At 40.8% G+C, this 27,904-nt stretch overlaps 4 protein-coding genes across 5 annotated transcripts in view; 2 read left to right on the top strand and 2 right to left on the bottom strand.

Annotated features, from left to right (window-relative positions):
• Nucleotides 1-373: 373 nt before the first annotated feature.
• PGAM1 (phosphoglycerate mutase 1) lies at nucleotides 374-5,626 on the top strand. Its single transcript, XM_007419893.3, has 4 exons — nucleotides 374-617; nucleotides 3,102-3,376; nucleotides 4,393-4,573; nucleotides 4,717-5,626. The coding sequence occupies exons 1-4, from the start codon at nucleotides 476-478 to the stop codon at nucleotides 4,884-4,886; spliced, it is 768 nt and encodes a 255-aa protein (XP_007419955.1). The 5' UTR covers nucleotides 374-475; the 3' UTR covers nucleotides 4,887-5,626.
• A 734-nt stretch (nucleotides 5,627-6,360) lies between these two features.
• On the bottom strand, nucleotides 6,361-12,714 carry EXOSC1 (exosome component 1). The gene is made up of 8 exons (XM_007419898.4): nucleotides 12,548-12,714; nucleotides 10,337-10,452; nucleotides 10,056-10,130; nucleotides 9,380-9,468; nucleotides 9,038-9,071; nucleotides 8,296-8,346; nucleotides 8,123-8,207; nucleotides 6,361-7,239 (listed from the first exon to the last, which is right to left on the bottom strand). Exons 1-8 carry the CDS (start codon nucleotides 12,573-12,575, stop codon nucleotides 7,133-7,135), a joined length of 585 nt encoding a protein of 194 aa, XP_007419960.1. The 5' UTR covers nucleotides 12,576-12,714; the 3' UTR covers nucleotides 6,361-7,132.
• Nucleotides 12,715-12,728: 14 nt separating this feature from the next.
• Nucleotides 12,729-21,837, top strand: ZDHHC16 (zDHHC palmitoyltransferase 16). 2 transcript variants are annotated; one of them, XM_007419896.4, is made up of 11 exons: nucleotides 12,731-12,948; nucleotides 15,299-15,551; nucleotides 15,875-16,069; nucleotides 16,926-17,017; nucleotides 18,906-18,934; nucleotides 19,258-19,391; nucleotides 19,531-19,578; nucleotides 20,052-20,137; nucleotides 20,331-20,454; nucleotides 21,091-21,161; nucleotides 21,385-21,837. In XM_007419896.4, the coding sequence occupies exons 2-11, from the start codon at nucleotides 15,315-15,317 to the stop codon at nucleotides 21,497-21,499; spliced, it is 1,131 nt and encodes a 376-aa protein (XP_007419958.2). In that variant the 5' UTR covers nucleotides 12,731-12,948; nucleotides 15,299-15,314; the 3' UTR covers nucleotides 21,500-21,837. The 2 variants fall into 2 exon arrangements, with proteins under 2 accessions (XP_007419959.2, XP_007419958.2); XM_007419897.4 differs by lacking the exon at nucleotides 19,531-19,578 and having other exon boundaries at nucleotides 12,729-12,948.
• Nucleotides 21,838-22,378: 541 nt separating this feature from the next.
• MMS19 (MMS19 cytosolic iron-sulfur assembly component) overlaps nucleotides 22,379-27,904 on the bottom strand; it is a 29,520-nt gene continuing 23,994 nt past the window's right edge. Inside the window, exons 19-31 of the mRNA XM_007419894.4 lie at nucleotides 27,564-27,719; nucleotides 27,107-27,206; nucleotides 26,828-26,930; nucleotides 26,426-26,503; nucleotides 26,041-26,167; nucleotides 25,780-25,880; nucleotides 25,641-25,697; nucleotides 25,362-25,548; nucleotides 24,936-25,018; nucleotides 24,653-24,817; nucleotides 24,493-24,552; nucleotides 24,278-24,378; nucleotides 22,379-24,028 (exon numbers count right to left, since the gene is read on the bottom strand). Coding sequence (XP_007419956.2) covers nucleotides 24,001-24,028; nucleotides 24,278-24,378; nucleotides 24,493-24,552; nucleotides 24,653-24,817; nucleotides 24,936-25,018; nucleotides 25,362-25,548; nucleotides 25,641-25,697; nucleotides 25,780-25,880; nucleotides 26,041-26,167; nucleotides 26,426-26,503; nucleotides 26,828-26,930; nucleotides 27,107-27,206; nucleotides 27,564-27,719 — 1,346 coding nt within the window. The 3' untranslated portion in view covers nucleotides 22,379-24,000. The remainder of the gene's footprint in view (nucleotides 24,029-24,277; nucleotides 24,379-24,492; nucleotides 24,553-24,652; nucleotides 24,818-24,935; nucleotides 25,019-25,361; nucleotides 25,549-25,640; nucleotides 25,698-25,779; nucleotides 25,881-26,040; nucleotides 26,168-26,425; nucleotides 26,504-26,827; nucleotides 26,931-27,106; nucleotides 27,207-27,563; nucleotides 27,720-27,904) is intronic.

Genomic DNA, 27,904 nt, shown 5'->3' with positions numbered 1-27,904 from the left:
AATCAAAACTACCCCATTTGAAATAACCTAAAGCTACCAATAATGTTATTTCTTTTAATTATAATTGTCACAGAAAACGGAATGAAATATAATGAGCCCTTGCATTTGTCTGAGTTTTGCTTTTTTTAATTGAGGAAGGCGAAAGAGTCCATTAGCTCTACCGGTGATGGACAAGTAAATTGGCTCTTTCTATGCATGGCCCACACGCACTGCATAAAGAGTATTTAACAAACGAACTAGCACCCTTCCCCCCTCCCTTATAAGGTGGGAGTCACCCAAAATTAACCCGGAATCTGGATAGCTTCCGCGAGTCTACAGATTGGAAGGTTACAGGAACGCCTGCGCTCTGCAGTCGTAGGAGGCTCTTCTCTCGGCGCATGCGCCCTGGTTGGTGGAGAGTCTCCTTCGTTGGGGGAGCGAGAGAGAAGCCTTCCTTCTGCTACGCTACGTTCGGTTCACTCCTTCGGTTCGGAGTATGGCGGCCGCGTACAGACTCGTGTTGGTTCGGCACGGGGAGAGCACCTGGAACCTCGAGAATCGGTTCAGTGGCTGGTATGATGCGGATTTGAGCCCAGCGGGGCAGGAAGAAGCGCGACGCGGCGGCGAAGCGCTGAGAGGTGAAGATGCGGGAGGAAGCGGGCAGGCGGAGGGAGCGATGCAGACGTTGATGCTCGCTTGGGAAACGGCTGCAGCCGCCGCTCAGCAGTACTCCGAGAAAATGGGGTGGGGTGGGGTGGGGGGACTGACTATCCTGAAATTTGTGAGGTGGATACTTTTAGGACGACGAGTTATACAGGCCATAAATGTAGTCTGTAATAACGGTGCTGAAATTGTGGGATAGAGAATTCTTTTATTCGACTTTAACCACCTGGTGTGGATTTTCTTTTTTTAATCCACTCTCCACGGGGGTTAGTGTCTCGGGCCAAACTCCTTCCTTGGAGGGTAATTGATAGCTCCTATCCGCGTGTCCCCAGAAATAAGTGTCATCGAATTCGGTGCAAATGGGATTTTGTGTAAAATTGGCGGATACAGGCTCGGGATTGCAAAGATGCTTCCTATCGTATGTTAAGAGTGGGCAACGAAAGACCGAAGTGGCTTGGGATTGGCGTTTTAGAGAAAATGGTTCAAAGGCACCCGCATTTTCTGCGGGTTTTCTGTTGCGACCGCGTGAACTCGCTTAGAGGACAAAGACCGGGGTTTTGTCTGGGCACGTGCAATCAGCCTCATCCCTCTCCGCGGAGAAAGGCGAGACGGCTCCTTCCCGCCAGAGGCTAAAGGGAGGAGTCCCATAGTAGCCGGAACCCCGATACTTTTCCTTTCAGAGTTTTATGCTTACTAGCCCTTAATTCCGGCAAGCCCTTTGCCAAGCATACTAGCGTGCTCTTTTGTGTTTTTGCTATGGCTATCTGGCATCCAACTCCAGGATAATAGAACAAACCATCTTGATTATAAAAAGACCGTGTTCTGCATTTAAAAAGGGATGTTTTAATTTGAGTAGGTGGCAGCTGCCTCTTTTTAAGAGTCTCCCTCCCTCCCTCCCTCCCAAGCTATGCATGCTTGGCAGTCACCTTGGATTAGTCATTTTTCCATCTCTTCATGAGGGCACAATGATGCCTTAGTTGCTTCCAAGGAAAGCATCCAGCTTGGGGAATTAGGCTATTGCCTGACAAGAGACAGTCTGGAGTTAGAAGCAACTACTGTAAGACCTTCTTCCTACCATTTGGTTTGGTATATTGGCAATTGCGTGATACTTTGTTAGGGAAATGTAGTAGAAGCTGAGTCACTCAAGTGCTGCAACAGAAAGGAGAGCTTGTGCCCAATGCAGGAAGTGGGGGAGGTCCAGGAAACATTTAAGGCCAGCATGTGCACTTCTGGAGGTTCAAGAAAGTCCAGTCATGTTCTTTAATTTACCCTAAGGGCTGAAAGAGACCCCCAGTCCTCAGAGGCTGAAGAGAACCTTTTGCATTATCCACAACTGTGGAGTTCCCCAAAAGTTCCATTTGATCTCTCTCCAGCCAGTTATAAAATCTGTAGCAAGTTTTTGTTAATTTTAATATTCATGTTTTAAGGCATTATATTTTTAATGTTGTTGACTGACTTGAGAGCTCATCTGAAGAGAATATAAATTGCATCGTAAGTTTGGCCTTTTCCTGGGAATGCTATCTAAAACAAGATTATTTGAATTCAGGTATCTACGGAATAAAAGGTGAAACTCCCTTCAACAGTTTTAGTGTCATTCATGTGTGCATGTTGTATAATTTTTTTTTAATTCCACTTTTCATTTAGAAGATTCTGGCACATATCATTGTTCATGCCTATATGTGCTCATTCACTCCTCTGTGTTGCACAACTGCTGCTTTCTCCACCATGGCATCAGTTTGCATTATTGCACAACCCTCTTACCTTTTTTGCACCCTGGAGCAATAGGAAACAAGAGAGCATAACGTGATTCTGAAGACCTGATAAATACCATTAAAGCTATCTCCCTCCCAAGATACTTAATTATAGTGCACTAGCATCAGCTTGTGCTCTGAGAACTTTTTATTTTCTTTATCTCTTGCAAGATTATTTTATTTTCATACAGAGAAAGTTTAGTCCCATGCTTCAATGCTATGTGGCCAGAAGGGGCACTATAACAATTATTATAATTTTTTACTTTGCTGGAAGGGCAGTACAGGTTTGAGAACCCTTTCCATCACAAACCAGGGCTAGGTGGAAGATGCCAGATGGGTGCCCTCTGGAAGATAGGTGGAGGCAGGAACCAGGGCATGAAGATTCAGAGGGCTTCTGAAAGAGGAGGTTTTAATCCTCTATCCCCTGGGTCCATCTGTCTGCTGCATAGTAACATTTTGTCAGTGCTGCTGCTTATTTAATATTATAGCAAATCTTTAATGGACAAGTGTGAATATATAGGATTTCCATACTAATACACTATTTTACAATGTTGAGGGTACTTCAGAACTACAGATTAGACAAGTCAGGATGGATTAGTTTTATGTGTCAGCTATAATTGCTGTAAAGGTAAATATGTTACTGAGCATTTGAGATACAGCTAGTTACAGAACTATTGAATAAGCATTATACTTTCTGGGTTCTTCCAGATGCTAAATATGAGTTTGACATCTGCTTCACATCTGTGCAGAAGAGGGCCATCCGAACCCTCTGGACTGTGCTGGATATCCTTGATCAAATGTGGGTGCCAGTAGTGAGGACCTGGCGTCTCAATGAAAGGCATTATGGTGGCCTAACAGGCCTTAACAAGGCTGAGACAGCTGCTAAACATGGTGAGGCTCAGGTCAAGATATGGAGGCGTTCCTATGATATCCCTCCACCTCCAATGGAGTCTGATCACCCTTTCTACAATACCATTAGCAAGGTAAGATGTAGAAGTACTAATCTGTTAATCTGTTGAAGATAGCTGTTGCTTTGAGGGTGGGGAGAATTATTTTAAAGTAATTGTCACGCTGTGGAACCCTGTGATTAGAATATAATTACAGTGTAACTTCAATTTGCCCTCTTGCTTAGCTCATTTTCAACCCAAACAATTGATTTATTATAGTTCATTTTTATCTCTTGTTTGACCCCTACTTATTTAGTAATCTCACCAGCCCACTGTTTTGGGCAGCAGTAGCCTTATTCCTAGCTTTCTGTGCGATGTGATTACATTGCTGTGAGTTTTGAACAGGATCTTAGAAGACAGATTGCTTTCATGCAATTATTCATTGACGCTGGTCTTTTCATGGATGTTTGTATTCTGTGGATGGGAACAGTCAAGTATTCTCAAACTGGCAGGAATTTTCCACCTATGCAATGTTTGTTGATGAATTAAGAAATAGCTAGATGCTGGCCACATGCCTTTTTAAAACTGTAGTAGGTTTTGCATGTACTGTTGCATTATAACTAATGTAGGATACTAGTTAAATATTTAAAGACTAATCACCAGAGAACTACATAGTACAATTAAATTGTGAACTGGGTTGCTAAAGAGGCAGCCAACCCAGATAAGTAAGTTTGGGTATGAATCCAATAATAGTGAATGATACTGAAAGTAATTTTTCAGTGGTTCAAGGTGGTAAAAAGTCAAGGCATTATTTAGTATTATACAACTTCATTAACAAGGCATTATTTATTTATTGCCTAACATATGGCTGGCAATAATTACTAAGTCACAGTAGCACTGATATAAAAAGGTCACTGAGCAGGGATTACAAAAATTACAGCAGCCTATATGAGCTCTGAAGTGCCTACTGTATGGTATCAGGTGAGCAGGTAGCTTCAGATCCAATTTTTCTAAAGCGTTTTCTGAAATGAACGTAGTCTATAATCTAACAAGTCTTGAGAAAACATGAATCAATCACTGTGATTAAATTGCCGTTACCTTTCCTTCCCCAGGATCGCCGCTATGCTGACCTCACTGAAGATCAGCTACCTACATGTGAGAGTTTGAAAGATACCATTGCCCGGGCACTGCCCTTCTGGAATGAAGAAATTGTTCCTCAGATCAAGGAAGGCAAGCGGGTACTCATTGCTGCCCATGGTAACAGTCTCCGAGGCATTGTTAAACATCTAGAAGGTGAGTATTCTGCTTGTAACTTGGGAACAAAAGCAGGTCCTAATCTAAAAATAAGTTGGTTGAACCAAAGTTCTCTGGTAATAGGTCCTGAACGGGGTAATATAGTCAAGCTTCTTACATGATTTGTACCTTACTCTTTGCAGGAATGTCTGAGGCAGCAATCATGGAACTCAATCTGCCCACTGGAATACCAATAGTCTATGAGCTGGACAAAAATTTGAAGCCTATCAAGCCTATGCAGTTCCTGGGAGATGAGGAGACTGTCCGCAAAGCTATGGAAGCCGTGGCAGCTCAGGGCAAAGTCAAGAAGTGAGGGCAGGCAAAGTAATCAGTAGAGTAACCCCTTTCCCCTTCCCAGCACATGCCTCAAGGGACTGGGCTGAAGAGCCAGGGATGGTGAAGCTTATGGGGGCCATGGCTTATCCTTCCACATTCACATTTCTCCAGCAGGATCTGGCTAGATATTTTAGAGGTGTGGACCATAGATCAGCAGGGTTACTGACAGAAACAAATCCCAAAGCAATGAAATTCAATGCTGCTGAACTGAAGGGGAGATCAAGGTTTTCCCAAAAGGGAGCTTCTGCTGTCTTCATTTCATGTGAAGAGCTCCAGTTAGTCAAGTATTGCTTCATTTGGTTTTGCCATTCAGGATGGTTGCAAGGACCATTTATTTTTCATGAGATTTTTTTTTTTTTAATTTTGTAGAAGCAGCAAGCCACTTCACTTGAATAATTTTTAAGCTGTGTTTGGACCTATAGTCTGATTATGTGTTGAGTACCAAAAGCCAATTCTTATTTCGTTGCCTTCTGAATGCTAGAAAGGAAGGGTGAGGCTAGAAGGAATAGCTCCCACTCTGGAATTTCCACCTGTGATCCAATAACTTTGTGTAGTGCCAGTAAACCCAGATACCGTGTATCATCATGTTGCTTTTCTACCCCATAGTCTGTGTGGTGTCCCTGCCTCATATGTGGCAGATTTACACTAGAGCTCACTTCACTGTACAATGGCTGAATTTGCCCTAGTCTCAGTAAAATAAAGGAATTATGTGCAATAGCTGCTGTGTCTGTGTTACTTGTAAGAGAGGCTTATTAATAAGAAGAAATCTGTAACTCTTCCAGTAAAAAACATCACCTGGGTTGCCAATTTTAGGTGAAACCAATCTCGTGTGTGTGTGTGTGAGACTCAAACATAAGGGTACATATGCACGACTATACATACCTGTCGGAAACCACACTCCAAAAAGGCATGACCAGGATAAAAAGTAATTGAATAATTACTGATTAAAAGTCCTTTTCTATACAATAAAGTATCATATTTATAAAATTATCCCTATCTGCATTTTCCAACCATTCTTTTTCATATACGCTTAACACATAGAAACATGGTATTATATCTACACATTCTCATACTGCCTTCTAGCAAGAACAAAGAAGGAAGAAAGTGTGGATGAATTGGATAGCTGCATTGGGAAGAGAAAAGGACAAAAGTCTGGATGGAGATGAAGCAAGGAAAAAAAATAGCTGAACATGAAAGGCAAGAAAAGAACAAGCCCCATTAAGATTTACAAGAAAAAATATTTGCCAGATAAGCAGAGAGAATGAGCTCTGAATTCCTCAAGTTAATTGGTGATGGGTAAATATTTGGGAAAAACCCAGCATTTGTGTGGCCCCTGACATGCTACTCCAGGACTATACACAACACTTAGGCTGAAAAACATTATGCACCCCAGATATCCATGGTGATGTCAAAAATAAGATGTGTACAGGAAATACAAGGACATGGATAGGTGGAAGAAAACATGTGGGACTTTATTGAAAAAATCATGCTCAAATAATATCTTTTGCTTTCACCTCTAGAAAATATTCGAAAGCTTGAGCCTTAGAAGAATGCTAGAATGTGCATTATTTGGGTCTTTGCACATCTCACTATCATATATACTGTCAAGAGATACATAGTTGCATAATTTTATATGCCAGAGACTGGCTGAGTGCCACTTCTTCAGTGGATTGGCAGGAAGTTGCATCACATCTCCTAAAAACATTAAATTTTATGTAAGTCTAATGTTTCCATAAGCCAAAATATAGTTTAACCTTTTTCTCAGTCAAGTTCCTAGTTTATATCCAATCTTTTTGTGACACTGAGACAACTGAGGTTCAAAAGGACTTTAACAATGCATATTTCAAGAGAAATAGATGGATATTGATTTAGGCTTACTTTTTGAACAGGCCAATGTCTTGTAATTTACAAAGAAAAATGCAGGCAGGTGTCCTTTATGGGTTGTGGGTTGGGTTTTTTTGTTTGTTTTTTTGCTCTTCCAAAGCAGAGTTTAGCTGCTTCAACTGAAGGCAGAAATCAGAGTGAAAAGTTTATTGATTTACAAAACAAAATTAGGATACAAAATTGAAAGTAAAAGGTTCTAATCATGATGTTCTTCACCAAAAACCTCTCCAACATTCTTGAAGCCACAGTAGAAACAGCTGCTTTCAAGTTCCTCTGGTTCTTTTCCTAGGATTAATCTTTTCTGGTACCAATCACGCGTCTTGGTGTATGCATCATTCACTATGTTTGCAGAAATTGAGGCTGAACTCGGGCTACTTTGCGCAGCTCCTTGCCATGTGTACTGGGACACTGCATTTCACACCAACTGATTGGCACCATCTGTACTCCTGAGATCAAAAAAGAAGTCAATATTTATACAGACACAGCCTCTTGGGGAAAAAAGAGTCCTCCACTTATGAAAATTCCCTGCAATTAATTTCTGCTGTTGTCAACTACCTGCCCATCTTTAAATTCAGTTATTCCAATTCAAAAAGACTTTCCCATATGATACATGGCTTTCACCTAGAAACTGAAGAATAGCTACTTGTGTGGACTGAATATTATTCTAGATCTTCCCATTTAGATATAGTGATGTTAAGAGCGTACATGATTTCTACAAAATCACATCTGCAGAAGGTTGAAGCTTAAAGGGTGCCAATGTGTATGTTTCAGTCATGTTTTTTCAGCTTCAGAATATAATTGTCCTTGTGCAAAAGGAAGGAACATAAAGTTGTCTTATTTGATCAGGGTTAAAATGGGACATGTTATTTTGGGTGGTTCTTTCTGGACTTACATCTGGACTGGAAAATGTGTGTTGGACTTGCTTATACTTAAGAGTTGAGATATGGAATGATTAGTTTTATATTTATTAACTATTATTATTTTAGTGCTCTGTTTGGACTTTTTACTGACACTTGGATTAGAAATGACATTGCTTACTGGACTTACCTATAGTTAAGAGCTGAGTTATGGGATGAAGAGTATTATATCTATTAAGAAGAGGTAAAGAGACTGAAATTGTTCATACTTGTTGTAATGAGGGTGGGAAGTTGCTTTCTTATGTTTTTTTTCCTTTCTTTTTTTCTTTCTTGCACTTCTACTTTCTTTCTATTTTTCTTTTACTTTTTAGTTTGTATTATCTTTTATTATTGCAATTAAAACTTTTAATAAAAATATTAAAATAAACATTTAATAAAAATTGTTTTAAAAAAAGAATATAATTGTTCTTACCTGCTTCACTATGAGCCACCACTACCCCTAGCTCATTTTCTGCTGTGGTCAGCAAGTAATTAGATTGTGCATCCCCTAAAGAGATCTAGTCCCACTGGTTAAGGGAAAATGTCTGAAAATTTCCACATAAAACCACAAACCTAGGCATAAAGGCAACAACACAAAAAGGATACAACTTTGGCCAAAACAATATCTCCTGGACGGAAACTCTTGTAAACCTCTACCTATCAGCATGTGAAGTAGAGGCAAAGAGAAAGGGAACGTTAAAATGCTAGGGCAATTTCAAGGGACACATGTCCTCTGGCAAATAGAGCAATAAAACAAGACCAGTTTGGATAAAGGTTTGAAATATCCAAGACATTTTTTAAAATTTTGAACTAAGATACAGGTAGTCCTTACTTAATGACAGTAATTGAGACTGGAATTTCCATCGCTAAGCAATGTGGTCATAAAGTGTGATATCATGTGACCACACCCCTTAGCAACGGCATTTTCTACTTACCATCATTAAGTGAATCGCCGTGGGTCATTAAGTACAGTAAGGATCTCATGTGATCCCAACTTCCAACTTCCTGCTGGCTTTCCCACAGACTTTGCTTGTGGGAAGCCCGCAGGAAGATCGCAAATCATGATCACGTGACCATGGGGGCACTGCAGTGGCCGGAACTTCAAGGACCACTTGTAAGTACCACTTGTATTCTTATTCTAGGAATCAAACCACTGCCCCAAATACATGACTGCATTAATTTTTGTTTCTAACAAGTTTTTAGCCATCACCAGAAAATTATACCAATAGATGTAGAATAAAATGATTGAATATATCTGTATGTTCATATGCACTAATGTCAGAAAAAAAAATCTGCTTCTCTACCACATTTTCCTCATTTGATACAACCAAATATAAAGCCCACTGACCTTGTCTTTCTCTGTAGCTCGGATATCTTCTCTGCTATAATGGAAGAGAAGATGAAATCTTAATTTTGCCATTTTCTTCTCTCCCCGCTACAGCCAATCTTACAGGACAAGTGACTGCATCATGAATAGTGTAATTCAGAAAGAACAGTTAGCTAATTTATATGAAAAGATTATAGATAGCCTGCAGACAATTAGAACCAACAATACCAACTCCTTAATTCTCATTATCACTCAAATATCAATGATGAGAATAAGATGGAGTATTAACATACTGTAGTTGGCTTACTCTCTCACCACTAATGCCACCTTCAAAGGATGCCCTCAACCAAGATTTCTTCATACCGTATTGTTCCACGGAATGGGGATTTTAACGGTGTAGAACCAACATATAAAATGTGCACCTTGGCAAAACGAGAATTAATGCTGCAAACCTGGAAGGGGAAGCAAGGGGAAGAGAGAAAGCAACTTTTAGCAACTTTCAGCAATGATCTGTTTTCTCTTATAACTTCAGGATTCTAACTGATAATACTATCAGTTCTACATAGTGAAAATATCCAAGCTAATTTCCAAGGTGGAATATGCAAGCCTTTTTCTTTCTGCAACATCATGCTGTGCCTGCTAGAGAACGAATACAGGGACTAAACAATTAAAAACCATAAGTAAAAACAAATGTCGTCAACAACATTGACAATATAAAATGGTCATAGTTGTGAACTAGGTTTTATATACTCATATTTATTGAAAGGAAAATGATCCTAAATTTAACCAAGACAAGAGGAAGATGAGACAAAAACCTAATTTGTTTCATGTATCGTATTGTTAGCAAATCTAATATGACCTTCCAATTTTAAAGATGAATTATCTGCAGGATAATTATCTGCAGGAGAAAAAAAAACTAGTCCCCATTTATAGGTAAATATAGCATTCCATCCATATGTACTACCTTTTATTTTCTTGACACTAATAGCTGAATTAAAAATAACACAATGAAATTATTAGCTAGAGCTACTGAGGCTACCTTGCATGTCACTGTGGCTCCCACATCAGGCAGCAGCTGAGATTCCACATCTCTCATCACGGAGACTACTGGGAGCTGGAGGGGGTTGCAAAACTGGCATTATTCACCCACACATTGTTTCAGAGTATTGAGCTACCACCAAGAAATAAGTTGGTTTCAAACAGGACATCCTCTTCTGGACTGCCAGGATGTCATGTCATTTAGCACATGCAATCCTTTTCATTAACCCTCCCACTGTCACCCATAACACATATAGCTACGTAGAAATGCTTGAGTCTCACCATGCCATTCTCACTTTTCTTCATGAAACAACCAGCCAGAGAAGCAAAGATAGAACCATGGCGTGTGTAGGTGCCATTCCCAGGAGTTCCTTCCTCTAAACTGCAGAGTCGTTCTCCTGTGAGACAGAACACAAGCCAAAACTAGCTTACTTACCCACTGCCACCTCATGTTCTAAATACTCATGCTTGATTGCTCTCACATAGCTCCTCACTAGAAATTACTGCCTGTGTCTCTCCTCACTAGAAATTACCTCATGTGCATGAATCTGTGTGTGAGACAGATAAATACTGTAGTCAGAAGAAATGAGTAAAGAAAAAATAAGAACACAAGAATAGCCTGACTGGATCAGGCCAAGGCTTATCTTAATCCAGCACTTTGTTTCTCACAGTGGCCAAGGAGAAACCACTGAGGCAGAAGATGGCCATACCCTTCTCCTACTGTTGCTTCCCTACAGCTAATGCTAGGAGGCATGTAGTCCCTAGTCTGGAGGTAACAAAACATCTCAAGACTGAAAGCCTTTGATTAACATCATCTATGAATATATCTAATCCCCTTTTAAAACATCCAAATAAATGATTGTTGCCATGTAGTCCTGTAATTAATTCCACAAATTAATTTTGCACTATATAAAGAAGTGCTTCCTTTTGTCAGTTCTAAATTTCTTTCCAGTCAGCTTCGTTGGATGGCTCCAATCCTAGTATTCTGAGGCACAGAGAAACTTTTGCTTTTCTACTTTCTCCATGGTATGCATGATTTTGTACATCTTAATCATGTTCCCACTCAAGTGCCAGAATAAAGAGTCCTAAATGTTCTAGCTTTTTTTCCATAGGTAAGATGTTTGATCAGTCTGCTTGTTTTTGCAGCCCTCTTCTACACTTTTTCCAGCTCTTTTATATCTTTTTTCCCCAAACATATCAACCAGAGTTGTACACAGTATTATAGATGCATACCAAAGACTTGTCTGTGGGCATTACAATTTGCCAGTTTTATTTTCAGTCTGTTTCCTAATGATCCCTAGCATGAACTTTACCTTTTCACAGCTGCATCACAGAGTTGATATCTTCACTGAGTTATCCACCATGATTCCAAGATCAGTATCAACTAGGATTTCATGTGTGTGTGTGTGCGTGTGCGTGCATTTATTTATTTATGGTTTCTTGCCCCAAAGTGCATCTTTTACCCTAATTTAAATTGTACCACACTTGATTGAGTATTCATCCATTTTAAATAGATCCTTCTGGAGCCCTTCATAATCACTTTTGGTTTTGACTATTCTGAATATTTTAGTATTATCTGTAAACTTGGCCAGTTCAATAATTATGCTTAAGATTATTAATGGACAAGTTTAAAAGCACTGGTCCCAGCATAGAATCTTGAAGAACCCCACTTCTTACTTCCCTCCACAGAAAAAAATGACCATTTATTCCTAGTTTCTGTTTTTGATTTTTTAATCAATTAGCGATCAATAAAGGAATAGGTTCTCTTATTCCCTGGCTGTTAAATTTACTCAAGAGCCTTGGATGTAGAACTGTCAAATGTTTTCTGAAAATCCAAGTACACAAAATTGTTTTTACTTCATGATGCATAATTAACTTAAAGAATTCACTACTGTAAGACAATTTGTGGACACCAAATTGAAGGCTTTAAAGTGAGATTAGAAAAATTTGTGGAGGATTAACTATCAACATCTTAAAAGGACCTGAGGATCAGTGGCAGTATGTGTCTGAATACCATGGAACAATTAATCATGCTCTGATTGAGAGGTTTCCTGAAGCATCTAACTAAACCACTGGAATGGAGACAGGCTGCTGGATTAGATGGTAAGAATATTCTCCCTAGAACTTTGAAGGGTCCCTTCGCTAGATTTTCAGACAGGGCTGAATGGCCACTTGTTGGGGAAAGTAGGGGATTCCTGCACAGAACAGAGGGTTGGTCTGGATGACCTATCAGATCCCTTCCAGTTCATACATTCTACGAACTAAAACCGATTCCGACGGCCAGCACCCGTATGATCATGGTCATCCGTCTCCTACAAGCACAGACAGATCCCGGAGGAGCTCCAAATTCTGCATTTTCTTGCCATGGGGCTAAACCAAATGCCAGACATTTCACCTACAAGACGCCCCGGTGAGGAGCCCAGGAAATTCGCGCGCAACCGAGGAACGACCCTCTTACACCAGCCCCCAGCCCACCCTCTCCCGGTCACCCACCAGGAACACAGTAGCGTGCAGGAACCATGCCGGGCGACGGAAAAGACTTCACATTAGGCCGCCTCCTCCTTCCCGTGGGTGACTGGAAGTAGCCGCTTCATTAGGCGTTTCTGCTCTCACATGACTTCCTTCAAGCACGCGTTCTTCTGAATACCAGCCCCCGACCGTGTCACGGATGTTGCCGAGTAACTGTAACTGGGAGGCCGGCGGAAAAGAATAGCCCCTGAAGCGCAACGAATGATGGGAACTGTAGTTTCATTTAGCTGAGCCAGCGTGTAGTCGCGCATGTGCGAGTGAGGATAAAAAGGAGGAAAGAAAAAAAAAGATGCTGGGAAGGCTGCAATAATCGAGGAGAGATCTGTAGAGTGGGATTGACTGAGCCCAGAAAATGGCAGCTCCAGGTGAGGTGGGGAGGGTTGGAAGGAAACCGATTCCACAGTGATGTCTGCTGATAAACGGCCATCCCCCCTCTTTGGAAGAGACTGAGTTCCCCCGGCTGGCGCCTCCAGAAGTTCCTGCATTGCTGTTCAGGGCTTAGCGTTCTTGCCGAAGTCTCTGATATCCCCCGTGCGTTTGCGTTGATGTTGCTTGTTGCTGTGAAACGAAGCTGGGATGAGGTCTCCTTCGCTGGCAAAATAATTGCCTAGCTTTCTCCTTGAAATGCACGTTGGCAAGACCTCTTTAGGATGCTTCGTTTTCTCGCTTTTGTAAATGGACGAGTGGCCGAAGCAGACGCAGTTCCACTCCTTAAGCCTTGGCCTTCCTCAAAGATTCTGTTGAACAGATGCGATTCTTCTTTTCTTTCTCCTTCTCCACCTCCGATTTTTGTTGCCAGAGTCATACGTGTAGCCATTAAGTAGCTGAGCTTTGCACAGAGGCGGAGTTACAGTCTGAGCACACCTTCTTCAACTTCAGAGTTAGGAAGTATAACAACCCTTAGAAAAGGTGCATTGGCTCTTCTTTGCAGGTTCCACTATGTCCTGGGTATCTTGGTGTTAATTTGGTTAGTAGCAGACAAAATACTTGAGTGTGCTGTATTTTGTATTAATGTATACTTACATTATTTTATTCTGTAGCCTACTTGTGCTTAATGAATTAATGTAAGCATTTTGTCCTGTAAGAGTTACCAGAGCCCTCTAATCTTTCTTCTAAATCTCTTACTACAAGCGAACTAATTGAGATCTGTTCTTTATAAATATTATACAGCAATTATACAATGATCTGTCAATGTTGACAATGTAACCTTTTACACCTGAGGGGCATTATTGTATTTAAAACTGGCAGTGGGAGGCCGCAAAAGTTGAGATAGTGATGTAATGCAAGCAGACAGATTTGGATTTTTCAGGGTAGTAGAATTTTTTGTTTACAGGTTTCAGGTTTCCACATTTTTGTTTGGTTTCTTCTGGAACTTAGCAGAACTTTGGTGATTTACCATCAAACTTCAGAAGTGTGATCCCTCAATACCAAAGAGAAAATTCCAGGTCCATATGCAGTGATAAGGTTAAGAACAAATAATATGCTTTCTGCTGACACCAGAACTCTTCTTTGAATAAGAACTGGGAGAAGAAAGGGAGACATTAAAATCTTGTTGGCATAAAACCAGTAACAGTTGCTGCAGTTTTAGGGAGAAACTTGTAGGTCTAATTTTACATCGGCTAAAAATTAGTCTGTCACAGCATCACCTTACTAGGATGCTTTTGGCTATCACAGAGGACTTCCCAGAGTCATTCTCACTTAATATTAATTGGCCAAGATCAGCTTTCTGCAAAGCTGATCCAGCTCAAGTTCCTTCTTGCTTTTTGATTAGCAGCAGCTCGATGCTGGAGTTCTACAAACAGGTAGAAGTCATATTTTAATAATTTGGCCTTCCTCAGTGGCCATAGGCTAGTTTAAATGGAATGATTGGCTCAAGTAAGGCAGAGATGCCAAGGAGGAGACTAGATTTAAGAGGGATTAGTGATTATCTTTTCTAAATACCAAAATATTCATAGAGATAAAAGCATGAATGAGGGAGAGCATTTTTTTTTAAAAAAATTCTAGCTATATTACTTGTCCTTAAATTTTAAAGTGCTCTATACAGTATATCCTATTCAAGGATGTTGGGCTAAGTTCCAGTTATCTCTTACCAGTCTAAATGATGTTCGCATTGACTGGAGATTATGGAGAACTGATGTTCAGTATCTCTGAGAGGTGCCTAATCCTGGATTAAAATTCCAGACCATGCCAGTTCCATCAGCTCTAAAAATATATTTGCTATATTTTTAGCTTCCTCTGATTTAGTCCTTTGTTATGCTTCTCTGCAGTTGTGCAGGAGAAAAAGAAACCCAAGCATAATCATGAAAGATGTGCTTTTGGGCAGTTGGGGAGAAAGATCTGGGCACCTCCTGCACTCTGAATTCAATATGTGGTCACACAAGGCCTCTTGCTGTTCTGCCTGGGAAAGTAAGCAGAAGCATCAGCAAAGTCACAGAGGGGTATCCTTTATTATTGTGTTATTATCCCCATTGGTATTATGGAAGAGAGCATAACTGTTCCACTAATGCTGCGCTGGAGACATCCAGAGTGAGAATGATTCCACAGCCACAATGCTAACCATGATTGCAAAGATTTCTTCACATGCCTGGAGTGATGCATTACCTAACAAGATGATGATGGAGCAGTACCAAGAGCACTGATCTGAATGTCTGGTACCAAAGTTTTCCTGACCAACCCCTGTCAAATACTTGCTGACACTGCCTCCTTTTTTCCCAGGTTCTGAGCAGCAGGAATGAAAAGTCGCCGGCGGATGTACTCCGCTGTCATGCGCCTCTTCCTGAAGTGTTTGCGGATAGATCAGCGGCGCCGGTTCTGGCTGACCCAGCAAGTGGAGCAACTGTGGCTATATGGGCGTCTCTGTTTGTGCTCTCTCTTTTACAACTCTTTTGCTGATAGTGACACAGCTCTTGATGCCCTCTTTGAGCCTATATACTGGCTGGTGGATCATGTCACTCGATGGTTTGGGGTGGTGAGTATTTAGAAAAACAGAATTGGGAGCTTAAGGAGAGATACTTTTGGTATTAATGTATGGAGTTACAGTTCCAATTTTCAAGCTACATACGTAGCTATTTCAAACTGCTAAGTAAAGTCAGGAGATTAAAGAACCTTGAAGATGTGGGCAGATGTGGCATTAGTACTTCATAGAATCTGTTAACTACTGTCTCTCTTCGCTCCCCAGAAAACAAGTAGGGCTTAATAAGGAAATGTATCCACCACATGCCCTTTCTCTTCCAAAGGGCTTACCTGGAATATAATGTCTTGCTGGCTCAAATTCCCTTATCTCTTTAACAGGTGTTTGTGGCTCTGGTGATTACATTGACCAGTTCTGTGGTGGGCATAGTGTACATTTGCCTCCTACCAATCATTCTGCAGACCTACCCCATTGCCTGGATATTCTGGCATATTATCTATGGCCATTGGAACCTTGTCATGATTGTCTTCCATTACTACATGGCTATCACTACTCAGCCTGGTTATCCACCACAGGTAGGACAGAGGTTTTAATATTTCTCTTTAGGCTTTTTCTTTTTGTTTTTAGTATTGTGGTTCATAAGCAGGGCTGTTCAACATGGTTTCCTATCTTTTTTCTCTCTACCTGGGTGTCAGAGTCTGCACACTCAATCCCAAAATCCAGTAAATTCTCTGGAGACCAAAAGTTCCATCAGAGATTTCTTTATTCAGGAGAAGCATACAGCACCATAGTTTGTTGAGTCTAATTCTTGTCCTTTTAAGCCCAAATTCCCCCCCTTCTAGGTTTCCTTTCCCGCTTGCAAATCTTCGCGCCTTGCCCCAGTTCTCACACCTCCTGGCCTTGGATGTCTGCTTCAAGATAGAGATAACGGCACCTGGCCTCCTCTCCCCCCTTTTTATGGCAGGTCAAGCAAACGGTTTAAAATAACATTCCAACTATTCTACTATTGATCTATGCTTAGCAATAAAAGTAAAAGTAATAAAAATAATTGAAGGTTCTGGTTTGCGTAGATCCTGACACTGGGTTCACACAACTTACGGAACCATCTTCCAGCCAACCACATTTCAGCCTAGTGCGTTATACAAACCATATGGTTAGTTTATGATTTGGTGTGTTGTGCAACCAAATCAGAACATTGGACTCAGTTGATCATGGGTAAATGTGTTATGGAAACACAACCACCAGTGATTTTAATACAAAACGACCTGGACCAAAAACAGCTGGAGTTGTTCACATGCTGATCTAGTTATCTTTGGGTTACAATGAAAAGACAGCATCTTTGCTACTCAGCAACAACTACAATTGATTTTAGCCAAAAGGTTGAGAGGCAATGCTCCACGCTTAATGACTGCTGCTTTTCTCTTCCCACAGCACCCAAAGAATGATCTTGCTGCTGTCTCAATATGCAGGAAATGTATTGCCCCCAAACCTGCCCGGACCCACCACTGTAGCATCTGTAACAGGTGGGCCATCATTGTTGTGTCAAACCTGTATATAATTTCTTTCATCCTACCCTGCCACCTATAATATATTTTTTTTTCTCATCCTTGCTATTTGAGATTCTTTGAAAAGCTCTACTCCTGGCCTCTTTTGTTGCAAGACACATGCTATCTTGGATTCTTTCCCGCAAGAGCTTCTGCAAGTTTGATTTCTTGCTTCCTCTTCCTAAATTCTGAAATTTACTAACTAGATTTGCTTAACTTCTGCAGATCTGTGAGCATGAAATATTAGACATACAATCCCTTATCTACCAGAAGTTCTTAAGAATCTGTTATTCTTCATTCTGATTTCCACAGTTCCCCTTCAATATATTCCTGTTCATTATATTTTAACTAACTGCTCAAATACTTGACTCAGAATACATGACAACATCAACAAATGTAATCATTTTACCCAATGCATATATTTATGGTGCAAAGTTTCTCTGAGGTAGGAGTCAAGTGTTAATGGTGGCATCTTTTAATTTAATAATTGCCTTCTCAACAGCAGAGTTGACTAGCTTAGGCTGTGGCCTTTAGTTCTGTTGCACTTGAGTGCAAGTCTAATTCTCCCATGTTTTTCAGCTGTGTTATAAAATGTAGGAGTGTGATCAGAGTTTGTTTTTTCCAAAGTGACATTTGCACTGACACATAAAGCAGGATTGTTTGTAAGGGGAGGAAAAAATTACACAAATCTGATAAATTCCTATGTATTAATTTTGTATCAGTTATGTTACCACTAGGATTAAGAATAGACTTTAGTTTTAAAATTTGAAAATTTTTTCTTCTCTTCCTCCTGATGAATTTGGATTTTTTAGCACCCTTCAGCCATTAAAAAGATTTAATTTTATCACCTAAAGCAGTGTTTCTCAACCTTGACAACTTTAAGATGTGTGGACTTCAACTCCCAGACTTCCCTAGCCAGCATCTGGCTAGTTGGGGAATTCTGGGAATTGCAGTCCACACGTCTTAAGTTGCCACAGTTGAGAAACACTGATTTAAAGCAATAAAGATCAGACATTTGCTTTCAGTTTTTAGAAATGAAAGTTAGCATCCTCAAACAGCTAACACTATACACTTTATATTTGTGCATCTATATAGTACACACAGGCTTACCTTTGGGGATGGAAACTTAACGCTAACTTTTGCAATGTTAATATAAATATATAATTATAACAAATAACATTAATAAATACTCTATTATTAATGATATGCAAGCTGCACTGGTTGTCAGTTTGTTTCTAGGTGCAATTTAAGGTGCTGGTTTGTACCTATAAAGCCCTATATGGTATAGGGCCTGGTTACTTGAGGGATGACTGTCTCACATAACATCTGCCTGGCCAATCCAATCCTGCAGGGTTAGTGTGTTCCAGGTTCCTTCAATTAAACAATGTCATCTCTCAGGACCCCAGAAGCATGCCTTTTCTGTAGCAGTGCCTTCACTCTGGAACGAGGTTCCCCTGAGATCTGGATGACCCCTACTGCTGTGGTTTAGAAGAGCCATGAAGACCTGGCTTTTCACCCAGGCCTTCCGCAAGGGAGAACAAGACCCTTCACTTCATCACACTTACCATCTTTTATCTTTATTTGTTTTATTGATTTAATTGTAATTTCCTTGATTGTTATGAGCCGCCCAGACTTGTTGAGAGTAGGGCAGCATGCAAGTTTAATAAATTATTATTCCCAAGACTGGGGACTAATGTTCACTAATGTTAAGCCTCCACTAAGGAGCAATATGCATATTTAGCCTCTGGTTTCTCTTGTTTTTTCATGCTCTGTGCTTGAACTGTTCCTTCATTAACACTTAGTTATGCTGCACTATCAGCAACCCCTTTTCCATTTGATAAAAATTAATGCTGTTTCCCTCCCACAGGTGTGTGTTGAAGATGGACCATCACTGCCGTATCCTTTTGCAGGTCTATAATATGACTAAGGAGTAATGGATCAGGTTCAGGTGGATCATTTGTTCCAGAAGGCTGAATTCCTATTCCCAGAAACAGAATGGAATCTCTTGAAAATAATTGGCCAAAGCAAGTGATTTACGACATCCATCAGAAAAAGGATTGGTGCCTTCTCTTTTTAACACAAGCGGTTCATGTTGAAGGTCCAAGAGTGCTATGGGAATTAGGTGTGAGCAGTTTTTGTAGGCTTGGCTATCTTCTGTTGTAATGGGAAGAGGGTTGGCGTTCTCCCTGGGGTTAGAGATCTTTAACCCGAAGAGACAGCATGGCTTAACAACTGTGTGGGACACTACAATCATCGCTATTTCTTCTCCTTCATGCTTTTCATGACCATGGGCTGCATCTACAGCAGTGTCAGTGGCTGGGACATGTTCTGGGAAGCTTATGCTGCTATTGAGGTGAGCACAGGGGGCAGCCTGTTTTCTCTGGGGGAAAAGGCCTTGAAACTTGTAGAGGTGCTGCCCTATGCAACAAGGGCGCATATAGGCCAAGAAGAATTAAGTGTGGGTAACTGGTGGCCTTTTTTCCATCCGATAGAGAATGAAACTACTTGACAAGGAGAAACTGCACGTGACAGCCAATCAGGTGGGGTATCTGCTCATCAGCTGCTCAAGTCAGGGAGAGGACAGGGCATATAATGGGATTTTGCCACTTTAGTTCCCGTCTGATTCTGATTCTGCAGAAGTGACTATCACAACAGTTCAAATTTAATTTCCTGGGCAGACACACTCCTTCCATTTTTCCTCACAAGGGAGCTATGGAACACCATTCAACTGGCATTTTTTCCCTATACAGGGAGAGAATATTTCCAGAACCAGATGTTTTGTCTGCTTTTGAAAGACAAGTGCTAATGGGGAATAAGGAAAGTGAGTCCTGGGTCCCCATGCTCTGCCCATCTGTGTCTCATGGTCAAGGGCCTTGTGTCTTAAAAAGGTGTCAGGCTTGCTTGCTATGCTTTCCATCCCATCTGTTTGTCCTTGAAAGCCCTTGGCAGCTTCTGGCCTGGGCCACTGCTTTTTCTTTCTTCCAATTGTGGTAACATCTGCTCTTACTTGCAGACTTACTCTCAGACACCACCACCCACCTTTTCCTTCCGCCAGCGAGCTTTCCACAAGAGCATAGTATACGCTTGGGTCCTCTGCAGGTAACTGATCTAGTTGTTTGGTGGAAAGTGCTGGGAGGGAAGAAAAAGAAAGCTACTTCAAGAAATTTTCAGAGTGCTGCCAAGCCAATCTTATTTGGAGTACTCTAGCTTGCATGGCCCTGAACCACTCAGTATCTTTATAAGCGTTCCTCTTAGCACAGCTTGACATCCTTTTTTTAAACTGCTCCCTCAGTTCAGTAGCCTTGGCATTAGGTGCCCTCACGCTTTGGCACTCAGTCCTCATCACCCGTGGCGAAACCAGCATCGAAAGACACATCAACCGCAAAGAAAAAAAGAGGCTGCAAAAAAAGGGCAAGGTAAGGGGAAAGACTGAAGTTTCAAAAGAGGAAAAGAAAATGGGGATGGACTCACTCAACTCAATCTTTTAAATTTTCCTGTTTTACTCTCCTGCCTTCTAGGAACTCAGACCATTTTTTTACATTGCAGTTCATTGTAACTTTAAATTTTATGCTACTTTATTTGGGTTATTTTAATATATGTTGATTAGAATTCTGTATTCACATTACTATTACATAATAATGGCTTTAACTAATTTTTTTTCCTCAGTTGTTTTTGATGAGCTCTCCTATCAGGGCTATGTAGGATGGGCAAACTAGCAGGCCTTTTTTGTTTTTTACTAGTAGCTTAAGATTCATCAAGTAAAGCTCAGTTCAAAATACAGAGCATTTTGAGAGCAGAAAGCTATTCCAATATCATTTTGTTTTACTATAATTAAGTGAAGCTTTCAGCACAAAAATTCAATGCTGATTACCATAAGCTTTCTTCATTGTACAGCTTAAAATTAATTTGTATGCAGTTTTGTTAAATATCTGGAAGTCCTTGCAGATCATACTGAGATACCCTCAAACCTTTTCTCCTCTAGAGAGAAAGGAAGAATACTCGAGTTAGAATCAAAATAACTGAATTTCATTCCCTTTTTCCCTTGGCTCTAGACATTTCGAAATCCATACAGCTTTGGTCCCTTGGGCAACTGGAAGGTTTTCCTGGGTATCGAGAGACAGAGGTAATCAATGTGCATATACTATATAAATTAGAATAGGATGGTTGTTCCCATTGATGAAGCAAATTATCAGCATAACTGGAACTACTTAGAGAATGATTACACTGTTATGAATCTAAACTAAGTGCCTGATAATTAGAAAATGCTAACAGAAGCAGTATTGAAACAGACTTGCATGTCTTCCTGCATTACGTATTTCTTACTGAAGCCCTGTTCTTTTTCCTAGACACTGGATCACTCGAATTCTACTACCTTCCACACATCCCCCTTATGGATCTGGCTTGAGTTGGGACACTCCTCCCTGTGTTGCTCGACAGAAGACTCCTCTTCTGGCAATCTGAGTGGGATGAAGAGCAGAGCATACCAGCTGGTGGAAAACTTGAAACCACAGGTTCCGTTCACTGGGAAGCATAACAGAAAATATAGTCCCTAAGCTGGCAGCCTAATGCCACAGTGGTATGCAATGAACTGTTCATCCAGCAGGAGACTGGGGAACCTCCAGCTGCAGCCAGGGATCTATTGCCTGTGTCTGTTTTGTTTTGCACATAGTCCAGTGGGGCTAGAGCAAAGTATTGTCAGTTTTGAGGGGCAAGTAGCTCTTCCCCTAACTCATGGAAGTTAACTGGCATATTAGGTCCTGTTGCTCTTCCTGTAAGGATGCAGGGATTTTTTTTTACCATAAAAATAAATATATATAAAAAATCATCGCCTCTTCAGTGGGAAAAGGGGCAGTGAAGGGATTTGAATACAAACTGGTGACTGATAACTCACAAGAACAGATTGCATTTAAAAAAAAAAAAGTAATTCTTTACTTTTAATGCTGACTTCTGATTGAATAGTTATTTCAAACAGCAAGCAGTAGTTGACACTAAGCAACATGTGCATTACCGATCCCCCCTATCCAGGTTATTTTCAACAAGTTGTTATTCAAGTCAGTGTTTCAATAGCTACAATTCAACTGCAGCCCTAGAACATATAGGGTATGTTTACACAACACACTTAACAAGGTCATTTAAAGAAACAGGAGTCTAGAGGTATCCCTCCCCCAACAGGCAGAAATCTACTTGGTCTGACCTAGTTAAGCCTCCACTGATATAGTACATTAAAAATCATAACTTGGCACTGTTGGCTAGTATACTAACTTTTTTTTGTTAGCCAGGATGGCCTTGCATTTCTCCAGCTGTTTATCAAAAAAGCACCAGATAAGCAGTTACTCAGAGTATTGTAACCAAGTAGCCATGTATTTAATTCTGGAGCCCCACAATTTATTAATTGATCTATGTTCAACGAACAGAGCATCCAAAATTTATTGTAAGTAAAAAAATTTAGTTGAAATGATGTGGTCTTCTAAATAGAACTTTTCAGCAGTTCTTCCCCACCTTATATTCCAATATCTTAAAAGAGTAGATAGCAATACTGAATCTCAAGTCACCTTTTGTGAAGTGCAGCTTTTTCCTAATATTCACAGTAGTATACACTATCCTGATCACTGTGCAGACCTATATTCTTATCCATTTTCTGTTGCAGTTCTGCTATATTCATTAGTAAGTTGTTCTTCAACAGTACTAAATCAGGGAAACCCTGTTGCTTTCTGTTTCTGTAACTCTCTTTTACAGCAGGGAAGTAGTCCACAGGTAAGGCTTTTTAAAACTAGACTGAATAGGAAATGCTTCATAAAAGCCTAGGTGGAATACTACGTTCATACTTTATAAAAACAGCACTAATGAATAAGAAAAGGATTAGATGTTGCTAACTTTACATCTAAACAAGAGTTTCATCCTGATGTTCTAAACAATGAAGTAGCTAGCTTGGAACTGTACAAAATCAGTGTGGCAGGTGATATTGTACTCATACCTCCCTTAGCATCCTCCCTGCTTTATTTGGTTTATTTCAGGTATTCTTTATTAAAATAATTAAATGGAAGGCTAGCTTACAGCAAAGAACCAGACTTCATCATTTTTATTTCCAATAATGCTTCTCAGCTGCAAAGGTATTCTTGGAGAATAAAAATGATGAGTAGCTGCAGCCCAGCACTTTTTTTCCCTGAGGTATCCAACCTACTGCCCCCCCCCCCCAAAAAAAAGGATAAGGAGGGATAGCAAGTAGCAACCTATTTCCGGCAAACTGATGTTTTATAGAATGCCACATTCCTGTTGTCAACCGTATTATAACATGCTGTCAGCACTCTAAATGACCCTACCCTGCTTTCACCGGTTTATATTTTCTCAAACATAACTACCCAAGATGGCTAAAACACTGTCTAAATAGCCCTTTCCATAGTTCTTGCCATTTGTATTTAGAATAATTGTGAATATTTTATAATTTCTGTGAATTCTAATAATTTATTTTGTTCATGGCTGCACGTTTGTTTCATGTATATAAAAAGGACTATAGATGAAAATTGCTTGAACTCATATAGTAGATATTAGCTATGGTTTATAGTGGCTGATTTTTATACCACTAAATTAGGAATCTAAGAACCTAGCACTCAAGCAGCATGATGAAGAATAGCAGACCTGAACTCACTATGCCTGTTAACTTCTTTCCCATAAGAGGCACCTTCTCCAGAAGCTGTCAACAAATAGGTTGTTTATTCTTCTAACTCCATATGTTGGAGGCAGGAGATTCTGCTACCTCTATGCCTTACTGCACTGCAGTAAAAAGTGGGGTTTGTTGGTTGCAACCACTGTGGTTAGGATTCCAGCAGCCTATAGAAAGGGTAGTCCACCCCTAAAAAGGAAGGAAACTTTTCCACTTTTGTCCAAAGCTTTGCTGAACTTCAAGAAAAGTGGTCCAAGGCAAACAGCACGTAAGATTGTCAATCAGGATTCTGAGAGTGATTTCACCTGCCAGGTGTCCCAAGCAGAAACCTGAGGAGAAGAAAGAACAGATCATAGATTTATATGAGAAGAGGAGGAAAGGATGATAGACACTCCAAAGCATTGCTTCCTAATGTTTATTATCAAAGACAAATCATTCAGGGGCACTTCAGCACTGTATGACAGGCTCTTCCAATTACAATGGCTTTTTAAACAGCTAATATCAAGGAGACCTAGTGGATCAGGGCTCCTATTAAAAACATAAGGAACAGTACTGAAGAAAAATGCAAACCTTCTTACCATTCTCCTCGTGCTAGAACAGCTTCTTTACGTACAAGGCGCTTCTTGTCATCCAAAGGCTTGGCCAACGCTCGAATGACTCGTGGCTTGAAGGGGATCACCTGACAAGTATTGGAAAGCACCACTTTAACAAGGTCTCCACTAAAGCCCCACTAACGGACTAATGAGGGAGATGAATTGGCAAGTTACCAGCCACAAGTGCTTCCACCACTTACCACTGGAGTAGGTAAGGAGGCAAGTGCGTGGAGGCATTGAAGTGCAGCAATACGGATTGCCTACAACACATAAAAGGCATGCAATTAACTCTATAAGATCTTCTCCTTCCAGACAGTAAAGGAGGGAATAAGCTGAGAAAGTAAACAGTACTCTACACACCATGGCAGGATTGTCTGTTAGGTTAAGAAACTTGCCCACAAGTGTGTCAATGTGGAGATGCATAACATGAGGTGCATCGAGTAGCAATGGCTGTAGACAACGTAAAGTTGAAAGCTGGACTATGTGGTCAGGACATGACAGAGACTCCAGCAACAGAGGCAGCAACTGTGGGAATAGACAAATGAGAGAGAGAAAGGGTCACATTTCCTTTACTATTATACACATGGATCTAGGTAACCGCCAGAAGGTAGCACTAGAGCCTTGGTCATCATTTCACACTCACTGTAGGCAGCTCTGTCACTAGCACTGGTTTGGGCAGGTGATTCAATATGTGAGACAGGCCCTTCAGGTAATTTGGTTTCACATCTAGGAAGAAAAAGGCAGTCCAGGTAAGGTTTTTCCAGAAAAACATCAGCATACTTTACATTTGCAGCAGACGCAAACAGGCCTATACAGTAGTGAAAACACTTGTTAGTAAGAAAAAGAAAGCCACCTCATTCTTCTGTTTCTCAATTCTCTCTGTAATTATGGAGCTGGCCTATTAAGGCTGCAAATTCCTCTGTCTGCCTCTCAGGCAATAGTAACAGAAAGCCCAAACCTTGCAAGAAACAAATAAAGCAGGAAAGAGCACGAATTTCCTCTTCTATGGAGAGAATATATCTGCCCAGGAAATTATTTTAGTAAAACATGAGACTGAAGAATTCCTTACCAGGAATGGCCATGTGGAAACATTGCACTAGCTGTGGCACGCAATCTGTGAAGAAGCGCTGGCGGAACATGAGGCGCACCTCAGCATGACAGCTCTTGCCCAATACATCAGTAGAATCAGCCATGAGCAAGGCAAAGCCATCACCCGCTGCAGGGCCAAGAACAGTGTCCCCCAAAAGCTTGAGTAGCTATAGAGCAAACAAAGGCAGAAGTGTTTAATGGAGGAAGACGCCAAGGCATTAGGTCTTTATGAGGATCCCAGCTTTTCTCTGGAGCTTACCTTGTCAGTCAGCTGTGTGATTAATGGGTGGTAGCGTAGCAACAAAGCTTTACTCACCTGCAAGGAAAAAAAAATACACTGAACTCTAAAACTAGCATGGAGGAAGGATGGATAAGCATGCAACGTTATGCAAACTTACCCACAACAGCAGAGTGAGGGCCTGGTGTTGATAGGGACCTTCATTCAAGCCTTGCTCCAGCATTTTTATGGCTATTTCCAAGAGCTGATCTAAGTGTGGCCCTGAAAACAGTAAAAGCATAGTGACCAACTGTTACACCTGTGTAATTTTTTCTTAAACTGGATAATATCTAGCACAGTCCAGTTTTAGGGTTTCAGTGGCATGAGAATACCACCCTAATCCCAAAATCCTAGGGCATTCATTGTTCTATCCAGCTATTACCTTCTGGGTATTTGTTAATCAGTCCTGCAAAGCATTTGGCAGCAGCCGTAGCAGTGAACAGGCAGTCACAGGAGTAGCTAAGAGCTAGTAGCTCATGCAACAACCGATCCTGCTGAGGAATTGCCACCTGCAAGGAAAGCAGATCTTGGGGAAGAAGGAAGCTAACAGCAAACTTTCCACCCATACACTGGCATCTCACCTTGGCGTCATATAGTGCAAATCTACTCTCAAGAAATTTCCAAATGTTCCTGACCTACAATTCCCAGAATCCACATCACCAGCAATGTTGATTAGAAATGTAGAAGCTGAAAGTAATATCTGAAAGACCATAAATTACCCCATCCCGCACTCTAAAACCATACTGAAAATTCTCCCCAGGACTCACTGTTCTTGGCAATGAGCATACGAAGGCCATAAGGAGAGCAACAAGTTTTCTTTGGGCTGCCACTGGACATGGCCCATCCTGTAGAGAAGACAACATCATTTTTATTATTGAGGCTATCCTGAAACTTCTGATCATGTTTTTCCATACACAGACAGCCAATTTGATATAGCAGTTAAGGTGCTGGACTAGAAACCAGGAGATCATGAATTCTATTGCTCCCTTAGGCACAGAAGCTAAGGGTGATTCTGGGCCAGTCACTCTCTCTCAGCTCTTACCTAACCCTTCAAGAGGTTATTGTTGTGGGGAAAATAGGAGGAGGAAGCCTTATGTTCATCATCTTGAGTTGTATCAAATAAAGGCAGGATAGAAATCAAATAAATAGCAGGGATTAGGCTCAAATACCTGAAAGGGCTGGAAAGGGCTGGAATAGTTGTTTCCAGGCAAGAAGGAAAGTTCTCCATCTAGGAAGAGAGGTATCACTTTGGACACACTCTGGGCAGCCAACCTGCCATGATATAATGAGATATAATTGACACTATCTTAATGGACAGAAATGTCAAAGAGTAGTGAGAGAGATTACCAACACCTCTCCTAATCTAAGCCAGGCAGAAACCCAGCCTTATCCAATAGAAATACTAAATTGTACGGCATCAGAAACCACAGGAAGGGACCTGTACTCACTCTGGGCTTAAGTGCATGCAGGCAGCACTGATCACCAATACCATGGATGATAAAGCTTCTTCTGTCAGCAGAACTTTGCCTGGTGTTGTGTGGGAATTTTCTGAAAGTGATAACAGAAATGGGGATATGTGGGAGGAGATGGGTCTCAATCATCAGTACTTATTAGTTCTTTTCAGGGGTCCTTCCAATGTATAACCTCTTAATAGCTATTTCACAGAGAAGAAATTATAACACAAGAAGCAGCTCTGAGCAGGCGAAGGAGGAATAAAGGTCAGTCCAGCATATGGAAGACAATGGATCTAGACACATATAGCCTCATCTCCCCTTTTGCTCAGAACTCGGAAGCATAAGGACAAATAATATAACTAATCAATCAATCTAGGACTAGAGAAACCTAACTATAGGTATTGCTTTATTTGAGAGGACGTAAGACCTGTGAGTATTTCTGCCATCTTACCTTGCAAAGCAGCCTGCACTGCTAAGCCTAGCAAGCAGGGAACCACAGCCTGATGGAAGTACCAATATGTCTGAGCATTTTGCTGGCACTGCAGGGCGACCTGCTGCAAGCTGTGGCACACAGATACCACAGAATGATTATTTGCTGGCACTTTGCCTGCAAAAACAAGAGTAATTTTAAAACACATAACCCACAGTGTTAAAAAAAAAGATTAGTAACACTGATTGATAAAAATGACCAATACATTGTTTGTGGTTGAATTGTGACACTGTGGCATAATGACTAAAGTGCATCATTTGCAAAACCGCTACACGTGCAACCATTTTGCTCCTCTCCATTGT

The sequence above is a fragment of the Python bivittatus genome, unplaced genomic scaffold, assembly GCF_059951505.1.
Source record: "Python bivittatus isolate LINGU-HERP-01145 unplaced genomic scaffold, Pbiv_v1 ctg000980_np1212, whole genome shotgun sequence".
Classification (NCBI taxonomy): Eukaryota; Metazoa; Chordata; class Lepidosauria; order Squamata; family Pythonidae; genus Python; species Python bivittatus.
The sequence above is the reverse complement of the archived record's forward strand: the minus strand, read 5'-3'. Positions and strand labels throughout refer to the sequence as shown.